Raw genomic sequence first — 10,249 nt, 5'->3', positions numbered from 1 at the left:
AAACCTTTAATCCAAAGTCTTGTGAACTTTTTGAAATGGGTATGTAGTGACTTTGATTCACTTATTACTGGTTACAAATCGTTAATCCAAAGTCTTGGAAACTTTTTAAAATAGACATGAGTGAGTTTTGATCCATTTCTATGTGTAAGGGTTTGCAAATTATTGCTGAGGCACTCTCCAACCCAGCATGGCGGAGATGTTGTAATGTCTTGTCATCTCCTATAAACATTTTCACTTGATCAAATTACATAAAAATAAAAAATAAAATAAAATAAATATCTTGAAAACATTTTTACTTTATCAAAATAAAATAAAAATAATAAAAGAAAAACTTAAAAAAAAATAACTTTATAGTATTCATGTGGAGTATAGGCTATTTAGAGGGGGAAATTAAACCAACCTAGATCTATTTTACTCTGGATCAAGGGATCAAATATCGAGATACAAACCTCTTTTAAAGTGAAAAGAGATTTGATCCTTTTTAGCCTTTAATAGATCCATAAATCTAAATTGCTTTAATATGATTTCTTTGAATACAATGGCACATTCAACTAGTAAGTGTCCTATAATTTAGAGTTAAACACTTGTAAAAATTAGATAAATAAAAATTAAATCTTATCTTATAATTTTCATATTAATAAATATTTTAATTTTTAAATTACCAATTTTATTATTATTATTATTTTTAAATTAAGAACAATATAACAATATATTATATCTTAAATTATATCATAATTTAAGAGATTCTTTGAATATGCAAAAGATTCAAATCACTTTATTTTATTTTTTTAATAAATTTAATTAAAGTTTATTTTTTCGGTTTCAAATAGATAAGATCATTATTTTATTTTATAATTTTAAATATATAAAAGAAAAAACTAAAAAGTATTCTAAATTACCAGTCAAATTGAAAATATAAAAGAAAAAACTAAAAAGTATTCTAAATTACCAATCTAATTTAAAATAAAATTATATTAGGCAATTAAATAATTGAATTCAAAGTGCTCACAGACATTTTAAATCACAGTGTGAATATGGCAAAGTTCCACATTGACATTGAAACAAAGACTCTGAACATAAACCAACAAAACCCCTGTAAAAAACCGAGGCGGTTTAAGTTCAAATCCTGCATACCGGAGTCTACAGCTTAACTTGGAAGTAAATAATTCAAGTCAATTCAAAGCTCCCACAAACCTTTTAAATTACAGTGTGAATAAGGCATAATTACACAATTCCGTGGTTGACATTGAAACAAATATAAAATGGAGTGAGATATTTTTGGAGTTTTTTTTGAATTTTTTTATAGTTAAATCTTGATTTGTGTGGTTTAGTTTGGTTTTTTTTGGCATAATATATAGATTTCCTAAATCTTTTTAGGGTATTTTGAGTTTAAAAGGTTTATTTTTTAAATTTGTAATTCTTGTTAAATTTCACAATTGAATCAGAAAATAAACCCAAAAATCTCAAAAAAATCATATTTAAAGACTATTTTTTATTTATTTTTTAATATCAAAATGAAGAGGCACCTCAATTTTCAAGTTAAACGGTGGAATCTAGTTACACTAGTGGAAAGTTTTTTAGATAGTTGTTTCCCTGCAAACATTGCATGTGTATACAACTTGAGTGGGCATAATGATTAAGAGCATGTGTTTCCTCCTAAAAAGTCACATGTTCAAAACTAGAGAGAGTAAAGTATGTATGCCTTTATAGATTTAGTAGTGAAATCACTCCGCCGCGGTGGATCCTTTGTCCCACAAACAAGGGGTCTCATACACAAATGTGGGTCCCTTGTTCCACAAACAAGGGGTCTCATACACCAATGTGGTCTTTGGCTTGGCTGGGCCCTTGTCCCACAAACAAGGGGTCTCATACACCAATGTGGTCTCTGGCTTGGCAGGGCCCTTGTCTTACAAACAAGGGGGTCTCATACACCAATGTGATGTCTGGCTTGGCGGGTCCCTTGTCTCACAAGTAAGGGAGTCTCATACACTAATGTGGTACAAGGGGTCTCATACACCAATATGGTGTCTGACTTAACAGGTCCCTTGTCTCACAAATAAGAGAGTCTCATACGCCAATATGGTGTCTAATATGTGATTTATCTGTAAATTTCGCTGAATGTGTGATTTATCTGTATGAAACCCACGAGACCGTGGTTCAAGTCTCATTAAATATAGTATCTTGCTATCATCTCCGCTCAAAGGAATAGATTCCCATTCTGAATTGCGTGTTATAGCTGTAACATGTTGGACTGATCACCGGTGACATGGATAATTACGAATTTCCTTACTTTTGTTGCGATATTATTAATTAAAATTTAATGCGATGGCCATGTCATCACTCTGCATGATATGCAATTGACGGCCCTATCCATCTTAGGGACTGCGACGGTCAAAACAGGGACGTATTATCAGGCATTCAATTCGAGGAATGTATGGATAGATAGCTATTTGCGTCGATTCACAAGACAATTTACCAGTAATTAATGCAAAAATACAAGACAGTTTACCAGTAATTAATTTAAATATATAAAATGAAAATTTAAAGGACATTTTTGTTTTCCACGTCTGCCAATGGCACCTGGGCATCCAGAACCAGAAAACTGAGTCGTTCAGCGTGATATAAAAGTTATTTTATTTCAGTCGCACTCACGGCCATCTGTGTTACCACACTTGTCCCGCCGCTTCTAGGTGGTTAACCGCGCTTCTGTTAACTAGGGCTAGTTAGATGAGTTAGCCGAGTCGAATAGGAGATACAGCGGGAAATAAATGATGCATGTATTACAATGTAAATGCGTAGAAAGTAATCGGACCTTTTAAGTTGACAGAGTATTTATGCGAGATTTATCCAGTTTGTGCGCAATTTGTGAAAATTTGCTGTAAGTTGACTCAAATTTGAGCCGGAACGGCCACGGACAAACTCAGAGCGAGATTTCTTCTCCAATTTTAGCTATCTAGCGTCTCTCTCAACAAATATCTGAGGTACCCTCGTTTATCTTTTTCCTGAAACTTTCTTGTTTCATATATGCGCTTTTTGTAGCCACATTTTTGTTTTCTAGACGGTTGCTTGCGTAGCTTGTATGATTTTTTTTGGACCACATTGTTGTAGCTTCTTACGAGGAATTATAAAGTTTATCGAGTTTTTATCGCTAAAGTTTTGTCGAGGATCCATGATTTTGAAAATATAGAGCAGTACGGCAATTTGTCATGTGCTTTTCTTGAAGTTTTATAGCATTCTGCGAAATTTCGCGTCAATTCTTGTAAACTTCGCGTTATTTAACGGTATTTTCGTGGATGTTATATCGGCGTAAGCGATAGTGCCTTGCTCCTTGTAGCCGTGATTCAAGTTTTCTGATGCCTTTTAAGTGAATATATATAATTTGTTTACCTTTAAATGCCACACTTCCATTAAAAAACATTGCGGTTAATTGAGAGCCCGTTGGCGATTATATGGAGAATGGCTATTAATTCCTACTCTGATTTTGAAAACTTTGTGCCGAAACATGCATTTCTTGTTTGTAAGTTAGGTTTTCGGCTTCCTGATTGCAGGATTTTAGATAATTGTTAATAGCGTGCAGATCTCGTCAAATTTAAGTTGAAATATATGTATTTTGCGTGTTTTTTTTGGGTTTTCATCTAGTTTCAAAGGCATCTTTGCATCAAGGATGTTTTCTGTGAGAAGTATCCAGAATATCCTTCTCCCGTTCTCGAAAAGTTTTGCATAGTTTTTCCTTAATTTGTTTTGTTATGTTCTCAACTTGAAAAGTTAGAATACAGTGAAATTAAAGATTGAAGGCTAGGTTGTCAGTTTCCTGATTGCCCTCGGACAAAGATCTGCAAGTCCATACAAAATTCCACTTCAAATGGTGCTAGATCATTCCCGATGTTGAGATGATTGGGAACATTGGCGATTTCTTTGGCATGCATTGTGCTTGAAATTTAGGTTTTCTAGGTATCCTGTAATTTTTCCATCATTCTGCAATTTGGCAGGTTGTACGTTCTTCTTGGCTCATGCCATTCCAGGTATTCAGAGTTAATCCTTCGTTGTAGGCTATGCATGCCTATTCTGAGCGTTCGGTATTGCGTTTAGGAAGTACCCTGGCAAGTATTTGATAGTTTCCACAGAATTAGATGTCTTATTATGTTTAAACTTTATTGTTCCTGGTCTTTTATTCGCCATCAGAACATGTATCCCTGTTGAATTATTGTTTTATTGAAGACATTTTGTTCTAGCAATTGTTTTTCTGTATCCTTTTAGCATTCTGCAGTATTGAAGGCAGTTGCTAGATTTTTCATGACAATCATACATAACATTTGGGATCTTGAAGCCCTTACGTAGTGTTAAATTTCCTAACCCTAGCATCTGGTTTATTCTTTCCTAGCAGATCAAATCTACTGAATAAAAATACTGGTAGAGTTCTAACTTTAACATTCAGCTGAAGCAAATTAAATAACCAATCTCAATCACATAAGCACACAAATATTCTGCCCAATCAACAATTCTTCATTAAAAATAACTTCAGAACCTACGTGGTCTCCCTTACTGGGAAATGGCCCCTTGAGAAAATTACATACACAACAATAAACTTGGATCTGATCCAACTGATCAAGCCCTATATCTGTCTTGGCTGATTTGTAACTCCCTTGCTGCTCCTTGCACCTTCCTCAGATCCAACACACTTGATGGAATTCCTTGTCCACTCAAACCGCTGAGATCTCACTCTCACTGTCTTGTGCTCAAGGTGTCTTGTATGTCTTCTCGCTTAGACTAGCTTTTCTTTTATAGCTCAAGTTATGACTGAATCCACAACCCTAATCTCCAAAGAGATTGATGGTTGAGATTAGATCTCAACTTACCTGAGATCGACAATTGAGATTCTTCTTATTCACCATTGCAAAATACTTTACATTTCATTAGACTAACTCACTTTATCTTATAAAATGAAATTATTTTCATCAACAAAATAATTGCTAAGGTTAAGGGTGTATTAGGTGACTTCTGCATGCCTAGACACTTAGGCTTGTGCAAAAGTACTTGCTCAAGCTACAAACACCAACACTCCTCTTAGCGAGGGAGGTACTTCTTGAAGAGCCATCTAGAACTGGCTGTCCCTCCTGTCTTGGTACAATGTCCTCCTTCAGAGGCCTGCTCTCTCTGAATGTGCTCCTAGGATCCTCCACATGCTCTGGGGCATCCTTTAATGTTTGAACAAGTTTGCTCGTCAACTTGTATAAGCTGCTCTCTCTAACCCCGATGGCCACTGTTTTTTCTAGGCTAGACTTCTCTGGATGAATGCTAATTTATTGATCAAACTCAAATTCGAGGTCTAGTTGGATGGAGCTAGACTTCTCTGTGTCCTCGTTAATTTATAGATTCACTAGGATCTCCCTTGGGGATTTGTGTTTTGGTCCTTTGAAACACCTACGAAATAATTATTTGTTGCCAATCCCTTGACTGGTATTGTCTCCCACTCTCCCTATGAAGGCTGGCCTTTGCTAATCACGCTGACAAATTTGATTGATGTACTCATTGCCCCACCAATTCTGCACTGCTGCCACTCTGTGTTTCACTTGACACTTACTTAACACTTGGGCCCTTGTACGACTATGGAACTTCTAATGATTGTTGGCAGTATGACCCCCTGCATCGATCCTTTTTTCGACTGTAGGTAGTTCTTGTACCTTTTTCCCAATGTGATACCCTTTGCTGGCATTTGACCTAGGCTCTCGCAGCTTTGTAGCTTGTGGCCTTGCGTTGACTGGTTACCTCTGCCTGTGACTTCCCTATGCATGTGGCCTGGCTACTGCGGGGCTTTAGCCTTTTGCAGTTGGCTGGGCAACTACAATTGGCAGAAACTGTCAGCGATCACCCTCTTTTTATTTATTTAACTTCCCCCACCCCCCCAAAAAAAAAAAAAAAATCTCCTTGATGGCATAATTATGTATGGCCTTTGTATGAGATCATTGGCCAAACTTGGCCCTTGCGACTTTTGTACGAACTTGTTACCAGGTGAGTCTAAGGTTGGTTCATTAGATTTGACATTTTGATACCATGTTAAATTTTCTAACCCTAGTGCCCGATGTATTATTTTCTAGTAGACTAGATCTATTGAATAAAAACATTGTTAGAGTTTTAACTTAAACATTCAACAAAAACAAATTAAATAACCAATCCCAATCATGTAAGCACACAAATATTCTTCCAGATCAACAATTCTTTATTAAAATAACTTCAGAACCTACTAAGGCTCCCTTACTGGGAAAATGGCTCTTCGAGCAAATTACATACAAAACAATAAATCTGGATCTGATCTAGCTGATCAAACCCTAGATCTGTCCTTTCATATGCCCCAGCTATTGTGGATCACCCTTGCTGCTCCTTGCACCTTGCTTGGACCCAGTGCACTTGAATGGAAGTCCTTCTCCACCTAACCATTGAGATCTCACTCTCTTGAGTTATGATCGAATCTACATCTAAGATTATAGACATCATGCTTGTAATGGGCCAACTTTTAGTGATGCCTTCAATCTCGAATTCCGTCTATTAACTGAGATCTATGCATGAGATTCGTTATGCATGTTAATGGGAAAATGAAAGCAAGCATGATGTATAATAATCTTGATATATTTGGCATTGATATCTCAAAGTAATTGGTTCGTGTGCATTTCAGGTAAAATGTAGGACACAAAAAGAAGCAGATGATTATATATCTGTATTACAATCATTTAATTCTTGTTGCTATGGAACTTGTTAATGAGCCAGCTTTTAGTGATGGAAGTGTTATGGAACCTGCCATTTGATTGGAGGCCACTCAACTCATTTTTCATGCACAAGTTGTATCCTATGCCTAGTGAAAATGCCCCAAATTTGCTCAACGTCCACACCCAGATGTGGTGGCTCCTTTGTGGCCTGCTTCACCTCTCAATTCACAGAGGTTGACATGGGCTAAAATGGTGGAACACCAACACAAGTGTCTCTATTATTATAAATGTGATGAAATTTTTTCCAAGGAACAAAATTGTTATTGGCTTTTTTTGATGATGGAATTGATGAAGGGACTTAGGAGGAAGTCAACCCCCCCACTGAGGAAGTTCCTTTTCTCGATCATTTGGGTGAAGAACCCCAAATCTATCTTCAAACTTTGATTGAGATTTCCTCCCATTATACATTAAAGTTGGTAGTATATATCAAGAATTAGAAGCTCATAGTCTTAATGGATAATGAAAACACCCATAATTTCATTCATTGCTGCATTGTGTATGAAACACACTTTTATATCCATGTTATTAACAGCTTTTAGATTATGATAGTTAATGGGGATCTATGAAATATGGTCGTTAATGTGAAAATGTGGAACTTCAAATAGGTGATTATTCTCAAAAAACTCACATGTTTTCCATTGAAATGGGTGGCTGTGATATTGTTTTGTCTGTTGATATGGGTTGTCATGGCTCAGCCCACCTTGCTTGGCATCTGTTAAATTCCAACATTTTAACCATTTTATGTTCCAGGGGCTAAAACTGGGGTATTACATTTATTTAGAATCCTTCCACGGTTGTTGAATGCCAAACTCAAAGCCCAGCTTATGGCCAAGGGCAATCTCATTAATGAGTGTGTAAAGTCAAGTCACTTTTATACAAGCTGAGTGGGAAATTTATGTCATGCTTGTGAAGTTTTGAAAATAAAGGGAAAATACCTACTTTACTGGATTCATTGCACAGCCCTTCCTTTTGCTGTGTAAACTCAAATAATTTTTATACAAGCTGAGTGGGAAATTTATATCAGAATTGTGAAGTTTTGAAAATATAGGGAAAATAGCTACTTACTGGATTCGTTGCCCAGCCTTTCCTTTTGCTGCAATTTAAAGAAATTGGAATTTATCCTCCTTGTAAATATATGTTATAATATTGCATCCACTATATCTCTTTGTATTTTGTGCACAGCAGCTGATATTTATCAATGACAGCTGTTGCCTTGGCATAAAATTGACATCATGAATATAGTGAATAAAGTAGTATTTGTTGTCCTTGATTTTTTTGTTTATAATGTTGTTTTCAACCATAATTAGAAAGGAATTCTGTTTTGGGAAATTAATAAGTTCTGACCACTCTAAGTTGCTTGTTTATTTACCATGTTGTAGCAGGACTTGGCTTTAACTAGCAGATAATGGCAGATGTACAGAAACTGTTCTTTATAATTGTAGTAGATGAAGATTCACAGGGTGAATGGACAGGAGAAGAATCACCTTCTTTGTTTTTCCAAAAATCAAATCATTCTTTTCGGTATACACGTCCAGTTTTACAGAGCATATTACAGTTGATGGGTTGCAAACAACGACACTCCTTTAAGGTGATCTGTTTCTGCCATCTTTTCTAGTATTTTGAGGTGACTGTACTGATCTTTCATGCCATTAGAAGTTGGATTTGTATTCCCTATTTGCCTTTGTTGCCAGGAATGAGAGCAGTCTGCAAATTTGTTTTAGTGGTCATTTGCCATTGCATACATGGCTTATTCAAACTGCACATGAGAGTGAAGAAATTGAAGTGAAACGAGCTTGGAGAGCATTTAGGTTGATCATATACATAAACTATTTCATCCCCAGTGTGAGTGCATTGCATATCTAGAGTCTGGAGACTTATTCAGTTATTGTTAAATTCCAATTAATGTTGAATTTCAAAACAAAAAAAATTGTGTTGATTCAAAATCAAAATATTAGAGGGCTGTTTGTTTTGGAAAAGGAACCATATCATTATTTCTTTGTCAGGTCTACGAAATTCAAATGTACAATGATGGACATATCTTTGAAACAAGACGTTGCAAAAGAATTAGGGGCTTATAATCTCAGTAAGTATCTTGGTTTTTAACATTCTTGAAGTTGACATCCCATTTCCACATAAAGGTTAATCTATTGTCTGTAATATTATTGGCCTTGCCATAGTGCAAATTCCTGCATAAGTTTTGTTCAGTAGTTTTATCGACTGAAAGGGATTACATACCCATGGTAAGCCACATGGAGAACAATCCACTCATTGGGAATAACTCAACCTTTGTGTCACCCACATGCATCTTCTATATACTATCAATTGACTGCTATGAAACCAGCTCACAAAAAGATAGAAAAGATAGATGAACACCTTAGAAATCCGACTCTTCGAGGGGGCAACCTCCTTTACATTTACACAAATGAACAATTCTTGGATGATACAAATGACTAAACCTCCCTTCTATATATAAGAGTCTAAGGGGTCACAATATAATCAAGCTGACATGATAGTAATAACATAAGGGCACAAAAATAACAATAGTGGGTTTCTATGGGGCATACTAATAACAATATGGGGACAATAGGGGCACAATAATAATCAGTGTTGTTAAAATCGCGATATTATCGCTTTATTGCGATTTTTCCCCAAGCTGATATTATCGCGAGTTATACTCGCGATTTTTTCCCAATTTATCGCCGAGGGTCCGGGCAACGCTGTTTTATAAGGGATGCTAAATGTTCGAAATGCAATTTTTTTGAAAGAAACAAATAATTTTTGAGTGGGGCAGCGTCATTTTCATCCTTTTATTTAAATTTTTAACATTACCATGAAATGACTCAGGATGTTTGAGAGTGGTTCTAGCCTCCTTGGATTTCATATGGAGAAAGTAGAATTTTAGATTTCATTCAAAATTTTTTAGGATTGGGAGCTTGTAATGTTTCCAGGTGACACCACTTGCCCGGGCTACCCCTGCCACCAGTAGAGGACGTGGTCTACCTCCTATAGCTCCTACTTCTAGTTCTTCAGCTTCTAGAGTACAACAGACTCCACTGCCAACTCCACCAGCACCAGCATCTACATCTAGAGGGAAAGGGAAAGCTGTGGCATTTTCTTGCGAGAGGGGCAGAGGAAATCAATAGGATTAGACTTTAGTTATTTTCTTCATTTTATTGTATATGACATTATGACATGATGAAATACATTATTATATTTTTTGTTGATATTTTGAGGCTGAGTTGGGACTCAGGTGTCAGGACTTACTATTCAGGACCTGATTCAATGTTATGTGTGATTTTAGCACTAGAAATGATATTAAACATCTTATATATTACTTCTTTTATCATATTTATGTGTCAATGTATTTATTTTATGTTGTAGATGGTTTAGATATTAAAAAAAATGAAAAAAAAATGAAAAAAATGAATATTTTTGTACCAAACGATTTTTTCCCGATTATTTCCGATTATTTCTCGATAATTACGATT

At 35.7% G+C, this 10,249-nt stretch overlaps 1 protein-coding gene across 4 annotated transcripts; it reads left to right on the top strand.

Annotated features, from left to right (window-relative positions):
* The first annotated feature begins 2,871 nt into the window (after nucleotides 1–2,871).
* LOC149236728 (P-loop NTPase domain-containing protein LPA1 homolog 1-like) lies at nucleotides 2,872–8,844 on the top strand. 4 transcript variants are annotated; one of them, XM_089461606.1, is made up of 4 exons: nucleotides 2,872–2,981; nucleotides 8,144–8,349; nucleotides 8,453–8,603; nucleotides 8,765–8,844. In XM_089461606.1, exons 2-3 carry the CDS (start codon nucleotides 8,167–8,169, stop codon nucleotides 8,456–8,458), a joined length of 189 nt encoding a protein of 62 aa, XP_089317732.1. In that variant the 5' UTR covers nucleotides 2,872–2,981; nucleotides 8,144–8,166; the 3' UTR covers nucleotides 8,459–8,603; nucleotides 8,765–8,844. The 4 variants fall into 4 exon arrangements, with proteins under 4 accessions (XP_089317732.1, XP_089317734.1, XP_089317736.1 ...); XM_089461608.1 differs by having other exon boundaries at nucleotides 2,919–2,981; nucleotides 8,141–8,349; XM_089461610.1 differs by lacking the exon at nucleotides 2,872–2,981 and adding an exon at nucleotides 3,129–3,306 and having other exon boundaries at nucleotides 8,141–8,349.
* The last annotated feature ends 1,405 nt before the right edge of the window (nucleotides 8,845–10,249 follow it).

This window comes from Pinus tabuliformis, chromosome 8 (assembly GCF_031772625.1).
Source record: "Pinus tabuliformis cultivar Carrire ecotype Pingquan chromosome 8, CPIR1, whole genome shotgun sequence".
Classification (NCBI taxonomy): domain Eukaryota; kingdom Viridiplantae; phylum Streptophyta; class Pinopsida; order Pinales; family Pinaceae; genus Pinus; species Pinus tabuliformis.
The sequence above is the reverse complement of the archived record's forward strand: the minus strand, read 5'-3'. Positions and strand labels throughout refer to the sequence as shown.